This window comes from Alosa pseudoharengus, unplaced genomic scaffold (genome assembly GCF_046254945.1).
Source record: "Alosa pseudoharengus isolate Yale_2024_CS ecotype anadromous, Long Island Sound unplaced genomic scaffold, YU_APseudo_1.1 YU_APseudo_1.1_scf_14, whole genome shotgun sequence".
Taxonomy (NCBI): domain Eukaryota; kingdom Metazoa; phylum Chordata; class Actinopteri; order Clupeiformes; family Clupeidae; genus Alosa; species Alosa pseudoharengus.
This window is the reverse complement of record NW_027468609.1, coordinates 4,854,816-4,878,616: the sequence shown is the minus strand read 5'-3', so window position 1 is coordinate 4,878,616 and position 23,801 is coordinate 4,854,816. Positions and strand designations below refer to the sequence as shown.

Here is a 23,801-nt window from a genome sequence, read left to right as displayed (position 1 = left end):
TTCAACCATATAGATAACTTGGAATGACAACACTAGGTACATCCAATCACTGTATATTCATTGAACATGCTGGGTCAGATTTAATGTCACTAAACCTGGGTAAGTTAAATTTACTTTAAAATGGAGGAAACCGGTTGCCTTAAAGCATGAACGTTTTAGTAAGTTTATAAAACTTAAAATCTATTTGAAATATGGCCAATTATCTAAAGTTAATCTCAAGTGAGTGATTTTTAAACTTTTAACCAAAATAGCAAAAGACACAATACATTATGTTCATTTTTGTATTTTTTTAATGTCATGAAACAGCATTGGATGTTATTCAAAAAAGTGTGTTTACAACAAAGCACTTTTTCATAACACTTGATATCTGAAATAATCTTTTGTTTTTCAAATCAAAAGTCTTTTTCTTTTTCATCACACACACACACACACACACACACACACACACACACACACACTCTCACACACATCAACAACATATTTCTCACCTTTTTACAACTATTATAATTTTGATAACTCTTTGATTAAAACAAGTCTGATAAAAGTGCTTTGTAAGGGATTTAAAGGCATTCATCGAATGTTGGCCTAAATAAAGAAATGTCAATTAACTGATCACTGATTTCTGACCCTCAGCTACATAACATCCTGGACTTTGGACCCACAATGGCTGCCTTGCACTACTCCACTTGCACTACTCCACTTGTACACTTGCACACTTTGCAACTTGTTGTTGTTGTCCTGTTGTCCTGAAAACACTTCTGAACACACTTCTGCTGCTCTTACATAACTTGCACCACTATGCCACTTGCATACTTAGGTCAAACAGAACTACCTCAGCCATTTATTTGCCTGACTTTTGCACTATTATATTGACTGTCTACTGTATGCACAATTGCACAATTTCAACTCAAATTTTGCTGCTCTTATTTTCTTCATTGTATGTGCCTTCTTATTTTTACTTTTTATATTGTTTACTTGAATGTTATGTTTGTCTGTGGACTTAATTGGTAAAATATGTCTTGTCTCCACCGTGGGTAGTAGGAAACGTAATTTTGATCTCTTTGTATGTCTTGACATGTGAAGAAATTGACAATAAAGCAGACTTTGACTTTGACTTTGACTTTGTGTCTAGAATGTTCTGTTTTTTTACCAGCACAGAGAGTTAAAAAAGAAAGAAAAAAACCTCTTCATTGAGATCCTAATCATGAGGACCGAGACATGGTGACCTCATATATCTTGTATGGAAATGAGAAGTAAATTGGCACCAAGTATGTGAGCACACAGGCACAGAGTCAGGCACACCCACACACTGAGAGAGAGAAAGACCCGATTAAAACACTGTCAGGCGAAGGAATTCATCGGTCGATTGCCTTTTACCAGTAGAGGGAGGCAAATCACTCTGCACTGCAGGTAACCAAAAGTCTCACCAACGCGCAGTCTCTGAGTAGTAAGATTACAGTCATCTCAGTGAAACCCAGCGGTATCATCAAATAGGTCTAGTTCCGAGGATGATAAAGAAGCAGAACCTGAATACGATAGCCTAAACACGAGTAGGTGCCATAGCCTACATCTTCTGCGTAAAATAAGACGCAGATCGGGATACTTGTATGTTTTCCTTATGGTTCTCATAAAACCACTGAAAATTGTTTGATCAAAATTATGTCAAAATTAAATTAGGTCAAAATTGATTAAATATCCAACACACAAAACTGTGATCTACCTGAGCCTACCTGTTGGGTCACGTGTTCTCATTAAATCAGTCGCACACAATGTCTTTTATCTCGCGGCATCCTCTGGCAATGGCCAAGCCCTCCATTTTCCAACAGTAAGGTGGAGATTGCCTGCCTGCCTACCTACCTGTAAACTCACCTCGTCAGACGAGTTTAGCAAGTTTGGCTAAGGCAAAGGTGGCCATTTCTCAGGTAAAGGGTGTTGACCAAACCCAGCGGCTGACTGAGATAGAAGCGAAGAAACATGGAGCTATAGCTCGATAAATTAATAGATAAGTCATCATTGATTAGGAGCACGATCTGTTGAAGAAAAGAGAAAACGGGTAAGTTATTTACACCAGTTTGCTGTTGGGCTACGCACGGTGAAAGATGCAGCACCACGCTGTTAAGGTGTCAGACAGAAGACAATTTAGCCACATAATGTTGTTTTGGACTGTTTAATGTAGTCTACCTAATAATTTACAAGCAGCTTCAATAGCTTGAATCATTCAATTAATTCAATTAATTAAATACACAATTGTTGATCAACAACAAGAAGTCGGAAGGGATGTGCTGTCAAAACGTTTCTTACGTTGGCCTATGTTGTTGCTCATAGTTGAGGGTGGCGAAAAGTAGTTATTCTCGATTTCCCCACGTAGGCTACCTGCAACAAATTACTTGCTAAAACTAAAAGTGTAAGAAGTCGCCCCTGAAATTATATTTAACGTTTTTGCTGTTGTTGCTGTAGTCAGATTTAAAGTTGATTAAACCCCATTCAAAAACTATTTTTTTTTTTACCAGATACACAGCACACCAGAAATGACTATTCTTTGCTCGGCTAATATTTTCAACTAACATGATTAGAGATCCACATGTGATCTCTATTCATGACTATGTGATCTCTATTCATGACTGTTTGCAGTGTTCTTTTAGGGCTGTTAAATGGTCTACTTAGACCTCATATGAAACTCCCATGTCATTGAAATACTGAAGAATGATGAAGGAGCCTACTTAAGAGTATTCTCAAAATATTCCTAATAGAAGTGGCTTCATGGTATTAATATCTTATTTCACTTTTAGCCTATTAAACGTTTGGGCCAAGATGGCTTCTACCTGTAACTGGATCCTTCAGTGCCCTCTTTTGCATTGTTGTTGACTTTTTGGAGCCACAGGGAGTGGGCAGACAATGCTTGCATTGCCTTTACTCTGCTGTATTAACCAAGGCCTTGGATTTCCAGGCCAGAGGGCATGTGAAGGGTGAAGATAAAAGGTGTGTGTGGGTAATGGTATTTAAGTCAGAGGGTTTCCCAACGTGCACAGGTTCTTGGGTTCTTGAGTTCACCTGGTTGATTCCATACCCATTAAGATTTCATATGGCTTTTGTAGGGCTATGGACTCCTTCTTTTGGGTCTCCCTTTGTGTCTCTCTGTGTATTTAGTTAATTTACAGTGTGTGTACACAACCATTAAGTTCTCATCTCATTTCAACACCTCCTCTGTGGGTCGACAGTATCCAGTAACTTTCAATCTTTAATGAAGTATAACACTCCTTGAGGCTAACTGCCACACATCCACACTTGCACACGTGTAGAACGCTTACAGAGTACATGTGAACAGTGATACTCCTTGGTGCCCAAATGGCATGGTGCTTGACCTTGAAGGTGCCTCTGATACACTCTTTCTGTCTATTTTGGTCTAATTCAGTGATTTGGTGAATATGGCTCTTATAGCCATATTGATGTGTTGGCATTCATGTGAGCAAAGCTAGTTCAAGTGCTCTGATGCCCAAACCATGCACCTCAGTACCCTCATGGTGTAATGTCAAGGAATCTGTCTGTAACTTGATCTTTTCTGAACAGATTTGATGTTCAAGGTGTGGCGTTCCGTGCAGCATCCTTAGTTTGTGGTCCCTACAGTCGTTTTCAAACCGGCTCCTTTGCTTGATGGCAGGTAGTGACACATGCACAACTGCTACATGGCTATATTTCTCTATATCTTGGCCATATGGTGTGCTGAGCTTGTGAGGCTTCTGTGGAAGGCAGGGTGGAGGATGCTAATAGGCTAAATCATGTGGAAAAAAAATGTTTTTAGATGTTAGTTCAGTTGTGCTTTGGTAATCAAAGAAATCTTTTCCAGTTTTTGTGTTTTGAATTTGCCAATGTCTTTGAATAGAATACACTTTATGTGTGTTGAGTAAATTTGGAAATATGCTGTGATGTCAGATTTGAACATGTTATGAAGTTTTTTGTGCTCTTTTGGTGTTCTTCTGGGACTTACATCACAGGTCTGATGACAGTTCATGCCATGTCATTGAAATCCACACTGTCCAGCAATGCCTGCATTCAGGCAGTACATGTCACTTGCTTTTAAATGTAAAGTGGTCTTTAAGGAAGTGTGTTGAGACTCAAATGTAAAAGGTGGGTTTCTATTCAGACCCCATTGATACTGTTGTTACCACACCCAATTTCTTTAGTAACCTCACACACTTACAAAGCTAGTTGACCCTTTTCTGTTTTGTGTCTGAAGGGGAGGGGTGGGGTGGGTGATCAGGCTAGTAGAAAGTCAGCAATGGTCTAGTTCTGGAGCTGGACAGTCTATTACAGTGAAAGCGGAGTTGGAAGGAGAGGTGCAAACACACACCAAAATCGAGGTGCGGGCAACTAGGAATAAAACTTAGTTGAAGGAGAGAGATGCCTCACACTCCGAGTTATACGCTAATTCCTTTATTGAGGCGATAAAGTAATTAGCGTATAACTCGGAGTGTGCGGCATCTCTCTCCTTCAACTAAGTAAAAGCTGAGTTACCATACAAAACCCCATCATTCCAGTCATTAGTAAAATCTTGGTTTCCATGAGCTGTACAGGCAAATGGCTATTACACTACTGAATGGCAGAACAGCTCTGGATTTGAATTGTTTTTGGATTTGAAGCAAATAGTTGCAAATGTTAATACAAATTCATTGGCTTTCTAAACTCTTCTTTGTGTAGTTCAGGTCGCCTCAGATGGTCTTTTGGTACTCTGCTAAGCTATGTCTATAAGCTATGCCTGTTTATAAAAATGTAGTCTGTAACACTTTTCAGTTTAAGGCCTGTTTCAATATCCATCTTGTGTGTTTTCAAGTACAGGGGCAGGGGGTATTGTCTTTGCCTCATCAGTTGTTTCATCATTCCCACCATTTAACACAATAAAGAAAGTTACATGAGCTGCTGTGTTAGATATGATCCCATTGCTGCTTTGATGGTGCTGCTGTGTCATTATGTTTTCTCACCTGCTGGGTTCCCTGCTGTGAGACTGTGTATGAAACCTGTTTGGGAGGCAGGCATGTGTGTGTGTGTGGGAATTTTGTATTGATATTTGTGTAGGCGAATGCGTTTATTCCACACACACTGCTTACGCGGAGACGTCTGAATGGAAGGTTGAGATGTGGACTGAAAGGGGCTGTGAGGCTCTGTGAATCCGTGGGATCAGGTTTCAGCCCGTAGGTATGCCTGCTGTCGTCCCTCTCAAAGCGCCGTCTCACTGTTGCCCTCGAGCCGCTCTAGTGTGTTGCTATAGCAGTGTTGTGGAGCTCTCTTTCCCCTTCCTTCTTTCTTCCTCTCTTTCCACACACACACACACACACACACACACACACACACACACCTCTGCCTCTGTCCCCATTATGGAAACACCATGTTGCCATAATCATTGTCTGTATTCCTGACTGATATGTGGTGAAGAGATTGCTGTGTGTTCCATATTATTTTACGTTATTTTATGTTATATGAGATCTGGCACCTAAAATAAATTTTAATGGGGTCTTGTCTTCCTTATGATGGTCTCCACCCATCCAGGACAATGTGACTTCAATTGATGGGTCTACTGCTCAGGCACTATTGAGATGTACTCAGATGATGACGTTAACTCCCTGAGTTCATGGAAGATGTGTATGTGTCCAGTCAGATAGCCATCGGCTTCCGTCTTTTTATTTTTGTTGGTTCAGTGGGTGGAGCTGCAGGGTTCACCTCTGTTCGTCAGACCAGGCATTATCATTCCTCCTCCTGCCCCTCCCCCCTTCCACTTCCCTGCATACCTGACTGCACTCTGCAGTGGCTCTCTTCATTAGCTCAATCAGATGTGCAACCAGCAAGGATATATAGTAGGCTTTCAGCGTGGGTAGGGGCAGGGGCTGGATTGAGTCTTTACTTAAAGACCAGTGATACCATCATCCCATGTTGCATCACTGCTAAATGATGTTGAAGTAAACATGGGTGTGTTGAACATATGAGTCACACCCTTTTTCACTCCTTTAAGATTAAAATAGTCTAAGCTGCAGCCTTGTTTGTAAAGCCTAGTATGATAAGTATAACATGCTTTGTGTTGATGGTTATAAAATGCTTTGTGTTAATGGTTTCTTGTGTATGGGATCATGTATGTACATTCATCAGTAGGGGACTGGACTTTCATTGAAGCTATAGTTTTGGTTGTGGGTCAGTGCTCATTGAAGTATTCCTAGAAGAATATCATTGTTCTTCTCTGAACTATGAAAATGTTTTCTTTTCTGAGATTTTGTAAACTGAGGAGTTGGTGCCTCGCTTGATTAGAATCTCACATAATGTGTGGGCGGGTACGGCATTCCATTCATGTCTTCTGTGTGCTTTAGACCCAGATGGATTATTTGCAGGAAGTAACTAACATGTAAAATTAATCTTTTCTTAAACCAAGTGTTCTTGTAAATGTGTGGACAGATGGTGTCATGTGCTCATCCTGGTTGTTTTTGCATAACTCACCCTACTCTAACCTTGGGAAACTGGTTGGGGCCAGGTAGAATGAGCTGGCAAAAATGGATATGCCTAAACACTCCATTGTTGTTTCCTTAACACATTCTTTCCGAACCCCGGCCTGATTCACCCCAATGCAAACTAAACACTTGTTTCCGTGTTCCTAGTGATGATGGAAAACATGTACTGGCACTAAAGTAAACCTTTTTGCATTACCTGTATTGATGCCTGTATTGAACAGGGTAAGGGATTTGTAGACACTGCGTGGTGGAGAGACAACGTGAACTGACTTATGATCTGATCTTTGTGAACAATGTGATCTTTGGTTCAGTTGGTTTGAGTTCAATTTAGATGTGCCAATGTAACCTGCGTTGTGTTGAACCTGCGCGATTCAGCCCTGCACACGCCCCGACTCGAACCCGCGAACAGCAGCACCTCGGATCGGGAGGCGAGCGCGCTAACAATCGCATGCCAGCAGCACTCTTGAGGCGTCAGGGAGTGAGGTTTACCAACATTCCACAAGCACAGCTAAGCTAGCTGGCATCCGTTACACCAATATAGAAATTGACTTATGCAACTTCTGGAGCGAGTAATTGTATTCTTTCCTTTCCTCTGTGCTCCAGGAAGTAAAGTGAGTGGGGATTTAGCAGAACCTTTTATCCCAAATGGTGTTCAGGTTTCTAGGCCGTTAGTTTCTCAGACAACAAACACTCCCGCTGTTCTGCCATGCCCTCAACATTGTGAAGTAATGTGTTAATTGGCTAGAGTGGGGTATGGCAGGGAGCTGCTGAGTTTATCCCAGTTTTAGTTTGTTTTAGTTTGTTGGGATTATATTGAGTAGGCCCACACATGGAACAGACAGGAGCACCAGGAGGGGAAATGCAACGAGAATGTGTCGAACAGACCCTTTAACATCCTCCAGAATAATTGACACATCAGATATCATCTTTTGGTCATTTATTGTAATCTCACAATGAAAAGAATGAGGAAAAATCCAACCTTGAAGGGAAGCAAATTTATTCTGAGAAAAAGGAAAATCTCATACAAAAATAAAGAGTTTGGTTCCAAAATGCTATATTCACCATTTTAATGAATTTTCATAAATCATTTTTTCCCCATTTTTGTTTTCCAAGTAATTTCAGTAGAACTGTAATTTGGAATTGTTATTTGATTTATCTTTACTCAATCAAAACAACACAACTGCAATTTGATTGATATTGCCTTAAATACACAATTAAATAACCAGACTTTTTAATGTCTCTAAAAATGGAGATGTAGCATTTTGGAACCAAACTCTTATATTTTTAACAAAAACACATCACCCACAATATACCCCTGCTTGTAATACCTTCTTAAGCCTCCCTTTGCCAATAAAACAGCTCATAATATTGTCCTATGACACCCCATAAAGCTGGAGAATTCAAAGCAAGGGATTTAAGACCATTCGTCTGTACAAAATCTCCCCAGATCATCCAGATTCCTAGGTCCACACTTGTGCATTCTCCTCTTTGACTCACCCCACTGTTTGTCTATGGAGTTTAGAACAGGGGCCTGTACTACGAAGCGGGGTTACTGGCTTATCTAGGTAAGAGTAACTTGATCACGTGTGGCGTAACTTCCCGATTAACCCGTACTGCGAAAGGTGGTTAGGTTTTAACCGAGGTATGCTGCCATGGCAATTTACGCTGCATCTCAAACCTGCTCCGAGCAGGTTATGTTTTTGGTTAACCCGAGGTTTCCGTTAACCACACCCTTTATAAGTACCACCCAAAGATTCTAGAACAGAGCTCTGTTCTAGAATCTTTGGTACCACCCCTCCACTAACAATTTCTCCCGAGACATGTCGGCGTACCTGGATGATCCATACGACATTGGAGCGCAAATCGTGAGGGACTCTCTTCGCAGGGCGAGGGGTTTTAGAGACCGCCAGAAAATATATATAGCCTACCCGGACGATATTCTCTATGAAGATATAGATTGTCAGCTGAGGGAATTCGTTATCTTTGTCAGATGATCTAGGAAGACGTCTCATAGCAATGCCCGTACGTGGACATTCATGTTTTCCATCGGTGATGCTGAACATCTGAGCAAGAATAGCCTACTGTATGTCCGAAAATAAATCGGACATAGGCCTACAGTATGCTGAACATCTGAGCAAGAATAAATCGGACATATAGTAGGCCTAATAAATTAAAATCACCATTTTAACAAACGTATTGAATTGAATGTCATATTACTGTACCCTGCACATAAAGGCTACACATTTCCACAGCACCAGAATCCGACCGAATGCCTCCCTCAACCCCCTCCATAATCGGCCTTCCACTATTATTTGCGATGGCCAACTCCTCTGCTACTGTAAAACACTCTGGTGCCTTACAGTAGTGTTCAAAGACACCTTTTTCTTGTTCGCTGTAAAACAGAGGCCAAGTGAAGGCTATAAGCATAGGCCTACATGTTTTCATAATTAAGAAATATTAATGCAAGCTATGACTATATAAACCACTATTCTGAATAATGTGTTTGTGTTTCATTTTCACCTGCTGCCATGTGCGTTTGGCAATGGTGTTGCATCTGAAATGTTCACAGGATTAGGCATACACTAAATCAGTCAATGGGGCTAATTAAACATTCAATTATCCTTATTACTGTAATCTATATGCCCACTTCTAAATTGTGTTGCATCTGTAGGCATTTCTATGAACTCAAAATAAGCAATTTAATTATTTAAAATCATTAAATACATTCCGCAAGCTATTAATCCTCCGTATTTGAAGAACATGTGGAAATAAAACTTTACTTTCAGGCATTTAAGCTACCCGATCTGCAATACGTTGCCAACAGCCTTGCCTTGCTTTGTTCACTGCCGACGTAGGCTATTTGATTTTTGTCGTAGAGTGGGTTTTAATTCCTCATAAATTGTCATAATAATTGTGCATTCCTCATCCGTAAAATAAGGTGAACGCGTCATCACCGAAAGCGCTGCAACCCGCCCCTTTTATGTGAACGCGCACAAACTCCAATGAGGTTAACCCCGGCTCAACAAATCAACTTCATAATCAGCGTCGTAGTACCGATTAACACCACTAAAGATAACCAGGTTTTGTCAACCCCGGTTTAACAAAGTAACCCTGGGTTACATCTGGGTAGGTTAAGCTCCCTTCGTAGTACAGGCCCTAGGGGTCTGAGATGGCAATGGCAGCATTGGCAGATGTTGTGGTCACTAAACCATTTTTGTTTTGATCTGGATGTTTTTGATTCATTGACCTGATGAATGATCCAATCATGACCCACTTTTAGTGTCTTGGCAGAGATTGACAGATTTCCATCGAAAATGTTCAGGTTTTTCTTGGGGTTGATAATATCATGCACCTTAATAAGGTTCCCAGGTTTAATTTTAGCATATTCTCTTGTCTTATTCTCATATTGAAAAATGAGTAGGGGATTTAGCCTCTGTGTCACTTTATTTTCATACCTTAATAAAAAAGAAAGTCATGAACTACTTCTGAAAGTTTACAGACACTCTATTTAACTTAAGTAATAGGAGTGCCAATAATTGTGGGCGACATGTTTTTGTCAAAAATATTTATTTCTTTGAGATTTTCCCTTTTCTCAGAATAAATTTGCTTCCCTTTAATGCTGGAGATTTGTTTTCATTGTAAGATTACAATACATCATCAAAAGATTATTTTTATACCTATTTTTAGTCAACTTTACCAGGGGTGCCAATAATTGTGGAGGGCACTGAATTTCTGCTTCCCTCGTGTCTTCCTTGTCCCATCTCTCCTCTTTAGGACTTGCCTGAGACACCAGGATGAGTCGAGGGCGAGTAGACTCCCAGGGTTCCCTGGGGCCAGACGATGAAGTGGTGCCCTACAGTGACGATGAGACGGACGATGAGTTGGACCCAAGCATGGACGAGGATGGCGGTCCAGCGGCCCCTGGGCCTGACATCCAGAGCAGTGGTGAGTCAGGCTGGTTCTGGCCTGGTAATGCATTGCGTGCTTGCATGGAGGATATTACTGTACTGGAATAGTCTTAGTTTCATTCTGGTCTCATGTCTGCTCTGCTTTCTCATCCAGAATCGAGCTGGAGTGTCAAAGCAAATGACCGAGATTACTGTAAACGGCCTGAGTTTCAGCGGAAGTCCTTTCTCTGTATGAAGAAGAGCAAGTACTCAGTAAGTGCTTTGTCTGTGTTTTTTATTTGTTGATACCACAATGTCAAGTTTCTGTTGGCACAGATGGAAAAGACCCAGTAGGGTAAATATTTGCCATTGAAACACCATAGTGCTTTAGAGAAACACAGCGCCTGAGAGAGCAGATATAGACTTCCTTGTTGGTAGACTTGCCCAGACCTCTGACCTATGACCTCTGACCTATGTGATTAGCCTTGAACAGATGAGATCTGTGTTGTTAATGATGGAATCCCAATATGTTTAGGTTTGGAAATGATTCTCTTTATATGACCAAGATCAATGTGATTAACAACAGATTACATCCATTTCAGGTTATTGATGGAATCCCAATGTGTTTAGCCTGCTAGTTTTACCATCAGATATGTGTCTTCTGATATGTGTGATTAATTTGAAATGACATGATTTAGATTTAGCTTTACTTTAACGTCTCTCACTTCCCCCTGCTTTTCCATTGGGTGGTTTCCTCAATGAGATGTGCCTTGATGGTTTTGTTTAGTTGGTCCAGTAGACTTCTGACGGCATGGAACCTAGAATCTGTAATAACTTGGTACAAAGTTCAGAATGACGCTGGTCTTTTGTTACTCAGGCATTTGTTGCCATGTGCCCTCTGAATAAACAGTGATATTTCCTGTTTTGTTTAAAAAGGAAAAACCTGTTGGCTAAGTCTTGAATTGTGCTGTTGGAATATCTGAACATGTGTGCACCTTGGTACTGCCTCTCTGTATGGAGTAGGAGTAGAAAGTGCAGAAAGTTTTTTTCTGTTTGCATATATGGAAATCAGTGAAGCAGGGAAGTATTTCTGTACCCATGCCTCAATAACCCATGTACACCAAATCATCCAGGAAAAACAGATGTCATGTACTCTGCAACAAAGGTGTCATGTTATTTGATCTTGTCATGTGGCTTCTGCTTGTTTCTTAATACAAATGGGTGAAATTGCATTGAAACAGTGTCACAAGTAGGATGGGTGAAATAGCTGTACAAGATGTTAATCTTAATAAGTAATCATCCTTCCTTTTCTTCTAGGGAAATGCCATCCGTACGTACAAATACAATGTGCTCACATTCATTCCCATGAATCTGTATGAGCAGTTTAAGCGAGTAGCAAACCTCTACTTCCTGGCGCTGCTAATCTTACAGGTACATCTCCGCTTCTCAGGTTTCACAATTGGTAAACACAACACACATCTTAATTGTACCACCTGGATGTAGCACTAACAAAGCCTCATAAAATGGCTTGACCGTTTTGGCAAATCTGAAATGAAAATTGACGCCCTGTTTTCGCCTTGATTAGATCATTCCTGAAATCTCCACGCTGCCTTGGTACACGACCCTGGTGCCTTTAGTCTTAGTGCTGGGCATCACTGCCATCAAAGACCTCGTGGACGACTTGGTGAGTTATACGAAGCTATACAGACACTGAATGACTTTAGTAGGTTGTCAAATACATTTGATGTGATCCATAAGCTTGGTAAGCAGGCCCACTGGCCGAGGTTCTAATTAAAATATGACCAGTACACAAAATGCAAAGAGGATGATTTAGGAAGGATGAAGCCACCATGAGCAGGTCTGACCATTGCTCTGGGTCTGGTTTCTGCTCTGTTAGGCCCGGCACAGGATGGATAAAGAGATCAACAACAGGAAGTGTGAGGTGCTGCAGGATGGCAGGTAAGATCAGTACACATGGACATCGCCAAGCCACTCACTTACTCTCACTGAGATTCACAGATATCATGTGATATGAATTCATTTTGCCTTTTAAATTGGCGTGATTGCGAATTGATAAAAGTAGACCTAATTGTCCTCATTCATCAAACATTTAGATTTGTTCTTAAAAGCCAAAACCCCCCCTAAATTCTGACCTTCACCAATGTTTTCATATCTGGGATTTGCTCTTTGGTAAGAGCAGAATCTGCTTACCTTCAAAAGCACTCTTATTCACATATAAGTGCTGACATGTCATTGCTCTTTCTTAATTTTTGAAGTTTTATAATATTATAATAAAGTGACATCTATATTTTTATCATTTACAATATTTTATCAAATGTTTGTACAATATTTTACAAAGCATTATGATATTTTGAATTAAATAAACATGAGAAATAATACTAGAAGTAATAAAACTGATTACACGGTTTTTTTTTTCATGCCCACTTTTGAAAAATACTAAACTTAAACACTTGTTTGCTGTTCACTGTCTGCAGTAGTACTTCCACTTCAGAGTATATGACTCAACTTCTTAAGACATGCAAACTAATGGTCCTTTGGTAAATGAAATGAAAATAATATTAATTTTACAGTGGTCTGACATTATGTGTATCCTCTAAAGGTTCCAGGAATCCAAGTGGAGATTTATTCAAGTTGGTGATGTGGTTCGATTGAAGAAGAATGATTTCATTCCTGTAAGTTAAAAATATATTATAACAAGTTCTCATGTAAGATATGGTTTTGTGTTGTTTTCCACCCACTGCATTAGATCATTTCTCTGTGATTTTACCTGACTATGTATAAATAGGCAACAGGGACAATTGTTTTTTCTTTTATTTACACCTGATTCTAATGCACATCATTTTCCACTTGCAACATCTGATTTCATTCAGGCCGATCTTCTGTTGCTGTCCAGTTCAAATCCTAACAGTCTTTGTTATGTGGAGACAGCTGAGCTTGATGGGTGAGATGTAACTGAGTGTGAATTTCCCCTGCTTTGGTTTTATCCTGACGATATTTGCTTTATCCTCCAAAACTGAGTAAAGTTCAAACTGAAATATGGTTTATGGACTGAATTGGTCGTTAATATGACATTAGCTGAATCATTCAACTGGTCATCTTTGTGAGCTATCTTTTAGTGGTGTGTAGCTGGGTTAAGATCTTTGTGCATTTCGATACATGTACATAGATTAATTACCTATATGTATGTTATTTACGACCTGACATGCAACATAGGTTAACTTAAAACCTGCTGTGTTTCACTGCCTGGCTCCCTGACTATAAAAAAATGAACATAGTTGTATATGTTGAGTCATTGTGTATCTCCATGTTCTGTACTGTACTGTACTGTACGGTTTCCTAATCAATGTGTCAATATTTGCTAAAGAGAGCACCATTAAACATCCATTACAAAGCAGTCTTACTGGCATGCTGTAGTGCAACACTCTTGCATTGTTTGGTCACCTGGACATTTTTAATAGGATTGGGAACGCCTCTTAGTCAAACATACAAAAGCTAGCAATTAATTGATCCTGGTAATGAACAGTATTATTCACTTTTCTTTTTGCTTCCACTTTCCATGCTCCATATATATGACCTGTCAATGCCTACCTATCTGTCCCACAGAACATGACCCTTCAGATTAATTTGGAAGGTTGTATTATAAATCATCTTGTCTGTGTCTCTTTCAGGGAGACAAACCTGAAGTTCAAGATGGGGCTGAAAGTGACAGATGAACATCTACAGGACGAAAATCAGATGGCTCGTTTTAATGGTATTAAACTGGTTCCCAATTATCCTCGTCACTTATCTTTCAGTTGGAAAACAACTAAGAACCCCATGTCATCAAACTCTTTCACACAAGTTTCTCAACAAAGTTGACTTAACTGTTAAAATGCCTCCTTTATGAAGACATTAGCAAGTGCCTTAGTAGTAAGATCCCATCATAGAAAAAAGAGCCCCTTTTCAGAGCATATAGAATTGTAAATGGTAAACTGACTTGGAACAGACTAATTTTTGACGGTTGTCAGTTCTTCAAAACTGTTCATTGGCTTAGGCAAGTTTAGATGAAAAGGGAAAAGATGCCACAAGAAAATGCCATTTTTAAATGCAACTTTTAATGCATCGAAGACAATTGTAACTATATGAAAATGAAAAACAAAATCTGTCTAAAAGTCTAAAAATGTTACAAATGTCGTTTGTCTGTCCTACAGCTACAGTTGTTTGTGAGGAGCCAAACAACCGGCTGGACAAGTTCACAGGGACCATGCACTGGAAAAATGACCGCTTCCCCCTCGATTTGGACAACTTGCTGCTCAGGGGCTGCAGAGTGCGCAACACAGAACTGAGCCACGGCCTGGTCATTTACGCAGGTCAGAGAAGCTGCTTGCTGATTGGCAAACATACAGGTGCATCTCAAAAAATGTGAAAACCATGGAAAAGCCCAAGGCCCTGCCCAGACAGAGATTAAAGGCTCAGGAAACCATTGCCGGTATTTTGACTTAATTAGCTGTTTAGAGCTCTTCTCAGGTCAACATTTCTGTATTATAAATTCTTTATTATAATATTTTTCTGGAAACTGGAATTTTGATTTCCATGAGCTGTTAACTCTAATCATCAAGATTAGAATAATTAAGGTGGATTAAAACAGAAATTGTCATAAAAAAATATATGAAAGTTTCAGTTAACTGAAATAAATGACAGGAATAACTGTTCCATGATCTATTTTTTTGAGATGCGCCTGTCTATATACTGGACACAGGCAGGGACACACAGAAAATCACAGAGTACCTTTAATGTTCTTTGCCAAATAGACAAGAGGATCTCAGCACCTTATAATTTAAGCAGGTGCAGCTTTTTAAAATGTATAAACCCTAGGAGAAAGAAAATATAGTGAAATGTCAGTTTGTTAATAACATTTGGGGCACTACAAGAGAGGAAGGCAGTGTTGTACTATTCTCTTTCTCCACCTATCACATACTTTCATGTTTTCATATAAAAAAATCGCAGCAGTCTACCTACAACACCATGGAGTCATTGACTAGGAAACACACCCTCTCTTTTTTACCTTTTTCTTGAAGAAAATCTTGCAGTTTTGCTCTTGCCTAATGCATTTATCTGTCATCATCTGTTTACGTTTACCGTGTCGACTTTCAGGATTTGACACCAAAATCATGAGGAATGGAGGCAAGACGCGGTTCAAGAGGACAAAAATTGATCAGTTGATGAATTACATGGTTTACACTGTAAGGCTCTGCATTGATCATTAGGGACTGTATGATTCAAATATATAATTTATTAAAATTGGTTATCTCAATTTATTAAAATCATTATTGTTATAATAGTGCATTCTCTCTCTCTCTCTCTCTCTCTCTCTCTCTCTCTCTCTCTCTCTCTCTCTCTCTCTCTCTCTCTCTCTCTCCCTCTCCCTCCCTTTCTCTCTCTCTCTCTCTCGCTCTCTCTGTCTCGCTGTAGATCTTTGTTGTGTTGATTTTGGTGTGTGCTGGCCTGGCTATCGGTCATACATACTGGTATGAGGACATTGGCAGCAAGGCCTGGTACCTCTTTGATGGCAAAGACCAGACTGCCTCCTACAGGGGCTTCCTCAGTTTCTGGGGCTACATCATTGTCCTCAACACCATGGTGCCCATCTCTCTCTATGTCAGGTAAGGACAAGTTTCTATCCCTCCTCTGCCAAACACCCTCTCTGGGAAATGGAAAATGGAAGAGGGGAGCAAGAAAACGCTCGCCAGAAATGTGATGTGTTTTTGTCTCCTGGCCATGCAGCGTGGAGGTCATTCGTCTGGGTCAGAGTAAGTTTATCAACTGGGACCTACAAATGTACTACCAAGAGAAGGACACCCCAGCCAAGGCCCGCACCACCACCCTCAATGAGCAACTGGGCCAGATTGAGTACATCTTCTCCGACAAGACTGGCACTCTCACCCAGAACATCATGGCCTTCAAGAAGTGCACCATTTCTGGGCGTAGCTATGGTTAGCCTCATGATCACATTTTACCCATTGACCTGGTCACTACATCTTCCAGCCATTTTCTGTCTAGCACACTGTAGTGGACTATATCAATGCATAACATGTTTCACGAGAGTAGAGAATACATTTCTTGTTTTCCAGAATGTTAAAATTGAGGAAATTCCAATACCATAGTCTTTGACCAAGTTGTTTGCTTGATAATGAACTTGGTCTCTCTCTTCTATTTTAGGGGATCCCACAAGTGCGGAGGGAGTGACTTTAGACCGTGGACGGGTAATAATTCCTTTTTGAGATTTTACTTATTATGCAAAAATGCATAATTATGAATCCATTTTTGAGTCCACTGCAAGCATATTTCAGTGGACTGAATAAATACATTACAGTAAGTACAATCTCGGTTGCTAATGGATTTTTTTTTTTCTCTTATTGTTTTGCAGCCAGTGGACTTCAGCAAGTTCCCTTACGCTGACAGGACGTTCCAGTTCTTTGACCATTACCTCGTTACCTGTATCCAGTCAAAAAAGGACAAGGATATTCTGGAGTTCTTCAAGCTGTTGTCCCTCTGTCACACTGTCATGGTGGAGGAAAAGGAAGGTGAGGAAATGAAGTCCAAGATCCAATATGAAAATATGTAAACAAGCCTAAAAGTTTCTTAATGTAGCATTATTGCTCACAGGAAACATAAATAACTGTAGGAATGGTACTGTATAGATAATTCTTGAATTTCCCCTGGGGATCAATAAAGTATCTATCTATCTATATCTGTTAAAATGGGCTATACTGTAACAATTTTTCCAGAGTTTTTCCTTAGTTGTTTGGCCATTCTCTTGGTTAAGCCCTACGTATCAACTAACTTTTCTGCCTTTCACTTTCAGGTGAGCTGGTCTATCAGGCTGCTTCTCCTGATGAAGGTGCCCTTGTGACTGCTGCCCGGAACTTTGGTTTTGTCTTCCTGTCTCGGACCCAGGACACCATCACCATCAGCGAGATGGGCACAGAGGCCACCTACGAGATGCTGGCTTTGCTGGACTTCAACAGCGATCGCAAGCGCATGTCCATTCTTTGTGAGTGACTTTTGGTTTATGATGCAAATATTTAGCAAATTGTGTTTATAACTCTGTGAGCATGTGTTTGTTTGCATCATCTTGCAGTCATCTGAGAAGTGCTCATGTGTTGGGTTTACAGTGAAGTTTCCCGATGGGCGGATTCGCCTGTACTGCAAAGGGGCAGACACAGTCATCTACGAGCGCCTAAGCCCACAATCACGGCACAAGGAGACCACTCAGGAGGCCCTGGATGTAAGATGCACACCTTTCAGTGTACCCCAGTGTGTGCCTTTATATCCTGCCTCAGCTTCATGAAACACAGTTGCATAGTCTTTGGGGCAGTCGTGGCCTACTGGTTAGGGCTTCGGGCTTGTGGCTTGTAACCGAAGGGTTGCCGGTTCAATCCCCGACCAGTAGGAACGGCTGAAGTGCCCTTGAGCAAGGCACCTAACCCCTCACTGCTCCCCGAGCGCCACTGTAGCAAGGCAGCTCACTGCTCCGGGTTAGTGTGTGCTTCACCTCACTGTGTGTTCACTGTGTGCTCTGTGTGTTCACTAATTCACGGATGGGATAAATGCAGAGACCAAATTCCTTGTATACGCAAGTATACTTGGCCGAGAAACCTGATTTACGATTTACATTTATATTGAAAAGACCACTACTGCTTTTTTGAAAGCGTTGTTGACCTGAATGAACCAAGTGTGAAACGATTTGTGTAAACTGTGGGAAAACATGAAACAACTGTAATGTCCTCATCGCACTAGTAGCCTAACTACTAGTAAATAACAAGTCCTGGTGTTTTCCACCTTTAGATCTTTGCCAATGAGACACTGCGGACCTTGTGCTTGTGCTACAAGGACATCAGTCAGGCAGACTTTCAGGCCTGGTCTCGGAAACACAAGGAGGCCAGTGTAGCAACGTCAAACCGAGAGGAGGCCTTGGACCGGGTGTACGAACTGCTGGAGAAGGACATGATGGTGAGAAAATATCAGCATCATCACAGTGTTTTTAATCACACTGCATTAGTGTAGACGAACATTTTAGTTTCTCTTTGAACTTTGATTTCATCATTGATACATTTTTCACACATTTTTCATTCTTTCCTTAAGCACGCTCCTGAAGCATCTTTAATGAGTAGAAATGGATGAATCTGAAAAGCAGCTATATACCTGTAGTCTTGATGTGTTTTTGTTACCAAGTCAGTTTGTTGGCAAAGGACATCAAAATGAACCAGTTATTTATAATTCATCAGGGTTAATTATATGACCTAAGAAAGCAGCAGTTATAAGAAAAGGTGCATTAAAGAATACACATGATTTAAAGATGCAGTCAGTGATTGTACCTGATTTCAAGCCCATAAGATTTTTCGTTACATTCAGCAAGCATCCTCTCACAATCCACTAGCTGCCTATTCCATGAGTACACTGAAAAAGGGAAAACAACGGTCTCTGTAGACAGCCTAGGATAGGAAAACTGGAAAATGGAAACCCTGTGTGGGGTTTCTCAGGGGATAGTGAAAGAGTGAGCTACCTCTCTGGTATGTTTCCTTTGGTCCTTGGTTAAAACATCATATGTGTTACGTGAAAAAAAAAAAATGTCTGCTAATAAATGTAAATATAATCATAAACATTAGCAAACAATCGCTGACTGCACCTTTAATTTTAAGTCTATTTAAGTTTTCACAGTAATATACATAATTATTTGTTAGTTTTGCTGCACCTCTGAGGAATAAAGGGCCATTCACACCAAGAATGTTAACGGCAAAAAAGTATCGCTCTAGCTAATATGAATGACCATGTCCACACATAAATTATAACTGTAACGATAGGACGAACGATATTGTTGGGGATCACTTTCAGAGCATGAGCTGAGAATGAAGCTGACAGCTTTTTCCAAAGAGATTTGGAGGAGATGGTGTTTTAAATGAGTTGTGTGTTTGCAGCTCATTGGTGCAACAGCAATAGAAGATAAGCTCCAGGAGGGGGTTCCACAGACGATTGCTAAACTTGCCAAGGCTGACATCAAAATCTGGGTCCTGACTGGAGATAAGAAAGGTAAATCTGAAGTGTCAGTAAACAGTCAACAATAGATTTTGACAATGAAAACCTATTTTTCTTTGAGGGGAGAGGTGCTAATTGTTGTATGTAGTTGGGATGTATTGCAGTTTTTTAGTAGTATCTGTTTAGTAGTATCTGTTTAGTAGTATCTGTTTTTGCATCATCTTGTACAATTCCGGGTTTATCTGCAGAAACGGCGGAGAACATTGGCTACTCATGTGAGCTGCTTACGGACGACATGCAGATCCATTATGGTGAAGATGTGAAGTATGTTTTTAGTAACAGCCAATCAAACTCTTAAGCCTCACTAACCTTGTATTTACTAATAATTTCCTATAATTCCAGACTTATCTCATACTTTCTGTGTTTATTTTGCGTGTTTCTAACAGTGAAAAGCTGACAATTCGACAGGCAAACAGGAGAAATAACCCCATTGCCAAGGCCAAAAAGACCAAAGAACCTTTCTTTTCTGGCAACGAGAAAAATGCGCTCATCATCACTGGTGGATGGCTGGTATGTTCTAAATCAACACAACCAAACAAAAAAGCAACAAAATGGAAAAAAGAACAACTCAGAAATATTGTCTTAGTCCGCACTTTGGCTACGCACTTAATCGTCCAATGAAAATACAGCCCATTTCATGGTTTGCATGTTTGTGATGGAACCCAATGTCTCCACCCCCCCCCCCCCCCCCCTTAGAACGAGATTCTGTATGAGAAGAAGAAGAAGCGCCGTCGCCTGCGCCTTAGGAGGCTGGGGAAGAGGCCATCTCCCAGCAGCCCCCAGGACAACCAGCCGCAGGACGACATCGAGAAGGAGATGCGCCAGGAGGACTTTGTGGACATGGCGTGCGAGTGCAGCGCTGTCATCTGCTGCCGCGTCACGCCCAAGCAGAAGGCCAACGTGGTGAGCCTGGTGAAGAGGTACAAAAAGGCGGTCACTCTGTCCATCGGCGACGGAGCTAATGACGTCAACATGATCAAGAGTAAGTCTTTTTCTAAGACTGATCATATTTAATTTGTCTGTTCACAGTAAATGTTTCAGTAATTATGATCCATTTTTGGTCATATATCAATGATGAAATCAAAGTTCAAAGAGAAACTAAAATGTTCTTTTTAAAAGAGGTTATAAGGTAGTGGCATTCCTCTGTTCCACAAAATCATGATCATTGCTCTTGCAGCGGCAGACATCGGTGTTGGCATCAGTGGGCAGGAGGGCATGCAGGCCGTCATGTCCAGTGACTATGCCTTCGCCCAGTTCTGTTACCTTGAGCGTCTCCTGCTGGTGCATGGCCGCTGGTCCTACATCCGTATGTGCAAGTTCCTGCGCTACTTCTTCTACAAGAACTTTGCCTTCACCCTGGTCCATTTCTGGTACTCCTTTTTTAGTGGATACTCGTCACAGGTGAGTGGCAAAATAGGCCTCCTGCCTTAGGAAACAGCTTTTTAAATAATGAGGAGCAAAGCTGTCCCCTTCTCAAATAAATGAACCTAGTCCTTACACTGGATTTAAATGACTGCCGTACTGCCGGATGTATTTACATTGATAAACATAAATCATGATTAAGTAAATATTCTTGTGTTCCCACAGGTTGCCTATGAGGACTGGTTCATTACTCTTTACAATGTGGCCTACAGCAGTTTGCCTGTTCTCCTAGTGGGTCTGCTTGATCAGGTACTATTATTTTACGCAGTTTCCCAGATAATTGAGTCTTCTCAAAAACGGCACATTGCACTTAAAAAAACTTTGCCTTTATATTGATGTGATTTTGCAATCTTTTTGTTTCTCAAAGGATGTCAGTGACAAACTGAGTTTGAAGTTCCCAAAGCTTTATACACCGGGCCAGCAAGGCATCCTCTTCAACTACAAGACCTTCTTCATCAGTCTGTTCCATGGCATCTTCACCTCCCTCATCATCTTCTTCATTCCGTACGGAGCTTTCCTGCAGACCATGGGTCAGGACGGGGAGGCGCCCTCGGACTACCAATCATTTGCTGTTGTCACCGCCTCCTCGCTCATATTCACCGTTAACCTACAGGTACATGAGACAAGTCAGCCCACCACCATTCTCATGAGGTTTAATCACCTCCTTCCTCCGTTTCTCATTTCAATGAACAGGAACATTTGTCTAATAGTGTTTATTAAGTAAATATGTAATAACAATAATAATTGATAATAATAATAATAGTGATGATGGATGATGATCATCATGATTGTTGGAATAGTAGTAGAAGTAGTAATAATGCTGTATATTTTCTCACAGATATCCCTTGACACTTCCTACTGGACGTTTGTGAACTGCTTTGCTGTTTTGGGCAGTATTGCAATCTACTTCGGCATCATGTTTGACATTCACAGTGCAGGAATACATGTCCTCTTCCCTTCAGCATTTACATTCACTGGTTAGTCCACATGTAACCACTCTGCCATTAGCATAGTATTTTTTTTGTTAAACCTGTTAGTCAGTGTTTGTAATGGTCTAACCAGTAGGCTGTTGTATTGCCTGGCAGGTGTGGCCTCTAACGCTCTGAGGCAGCCCTACCTGTGGCTGACGATCATTCTGACGGTGGGCATCAGCCTGCTCCCAGTCATCTGCATCCAGTTCCTCTGCAAAACCATATGGCCCGGTGTTGGAGATAAGGTACAGCACTGGCTTACACCAAACAAATCTCAAAGCTCAAATCCATTTTGAAGTTTTGTATAAATGTTTTTCAAGCTGCTGTAGCCAATACCATTTCTGTTGTTTTTTTCACGTTTTCCCTTTCACTCTTTTATTTATATTATAAATATAATTTTGTACTTAGGATGGCTGTTTGCGAGGGGGTTCATCGTAAAAAAAATTGAGTTTTTCAGAAAATGGGAGACCTGTTCATACCATTTGTAGTGTTTGTAAGCTTCCACGTGTGAATGTGCCTACAGGTCCAGAGAAACAGGAGGAAGTACGAGGCTGAGGAGGAGGAGGAGGAGCGGAAGAAGAAGCCCACTGCGTTCCAGCGTGGCCGGCGCTCCCGGCGCTCCGCATACGCCTTCTCCCACTCACGGGGCTACGCGGACCTCATCGCCTCCGGACGCAGCTTCCGCCAGAGGCCCGGGGCCCGGCGCAGCCCACAGGACAGCATCCACGAGGTCCCTCAGGCCGAGAACATCTAAGGGCCGGCCTGGCGCCACTGCACTAAAAGACTCACTCTCTGAAGCTCACCGAGGACCGCCACTGGTTTTAATGTTGTACATTAGTATGACAAAATGTATATCTCAGGATTTTAAGTTGTTATTTTAAATATCTTCTTGTCAGGACCACTATGCTCCTAGTGCTCTTCTGGTAAACCTGACTGATGCTCTATCTTGTCTTATCTTTTTCCTTCTTTCGGTATCAGTGTTGAGTGTTGGCATTTGGCAAGTGTAATTCAAGCTTTTGTGTTCCCCTCCTGTTCATATATATATATAGCCTATACAGCATGTGTTGAATTAAATGGAAATGTTTTTAAAAAGGAGCCTCCCATACATTAACGCAAGAATTTCAGCATTTGTGTTCAAATGCTGGATCTTAATGAAACTTTTATTGGTTTCCTTCACAGTCTTATTTGAAAGGGTGAAAACTAATGATCTGTGAACAGGAGGGGATTCCACTGAACTGTAGTCGTCTCCTCTTCAGCGTGGAAAACAGATGTTTACAGTCTTTCCAAGTGAATTCCACAAGTCTAACTGTGTGTTTCTATTTCCTCTCTTGAGCCAAAATTCATGATTTTTGGATCATGATATGCATTTTGCACCTACTGATCATCATGTGTATATATTGACCTCATTCAAATCTGAGATAGAAATATAGGATCATTCCATGCCATACCTTTTTAGCATGGATAATGTCCACTCTGAAATTACAGATACTGACACAGTGATGGGTTACACATCAGTGAGATGCCTCAAATTATATCAATATCGTTACTGTTACATTTTTGAATGTGTGTATCCATTGTGTCTGTACATCTTTTGTACCACAACTGTCAGTTTGCAAAAATTACAACTATATTTTAATATGATATCAAAGAGGCCTTAAATCGGAATGCCTTATATTCGGACAAGCTGCATTTTACAAATGTGCTTGATGCATTTTTATGTGAAATAATTTGTAAAATACCATGAATAAAGATATATCTAATGATATAAACTGATTTGTGATTTCTGTGCAACTTCAATGTCTTCTGAACAAAGAACATCAAGGAACTGCTCCAAGACTGCAACTTAAGGGGGTAAAAAGTGCAGTAGAAGAGGGGTTTAGTAGATTAAGTGGCAAGGGCTGCATAAGAAGGGTGGGGGAGGATTTGGGGGGGCGGGC

General features: G+C 40.8%; 1 protein-coding gene across 1 annotated transcript; it reads left to right on the top strand.

Annotated features, from left to right (window-relative positions):
- Positions 1 to 1,875: 1,875 nt before the first annotated feature.
- atp8b1 (ATPase phospholipid transporting 8B1) lies at positions 1,876 to 23,637 on the top strand. Its single transcript, XM_076283512.1, has 28 exons — positions 1,876 to 2,053; positions 10,263 to 10,433; positions 10,551 to 10,648; positions 11,693 to 11,806; positions 11,961 to 12,059; positions 12,273 to 12,334; positions 12,996 to 13,068; positions 13,267 to 13,337; positions 14,065 to 14,147; positions 14,587 to 14,745; positions 15,530 to 15,618; positions 15,848 to 16,038; positions 16,160 to 16,368; positions 16,595 to 16,638; positions 16,803 to 16,959; positions 17,241 to 17,429; positions 17,551 to 17,663; positions 18,224 to 18,388; positions 19,354 to 19,465; positions 19,660 to 19,735; positions 19,858 to 19,981; positions 20,168 to 20,453; positions 20,649 to 20,872; positions 21,059 to 21,142; positions 21,261 to 21,506; positions 21,732 to 21,870; positions 21,979 to 22,109; positions 22,388 to 23,637. The coding sequence occupies exons 2-28, from the start codon at positions 10,283 to 10,285 to the stop codon at positions 22,616 to 22,618; spliced, it is 3,720 nt and encodes a 1,239-aa protein (XP_076139627.1). The 5' UTR covers positions 1,876 to 2,053; positions 10,263 to 10,282; the 3' UTR covers positions 22,619 to 23,637.
- Positions 23,638 to 23,801: the final 164 nt, after the last annotated feature.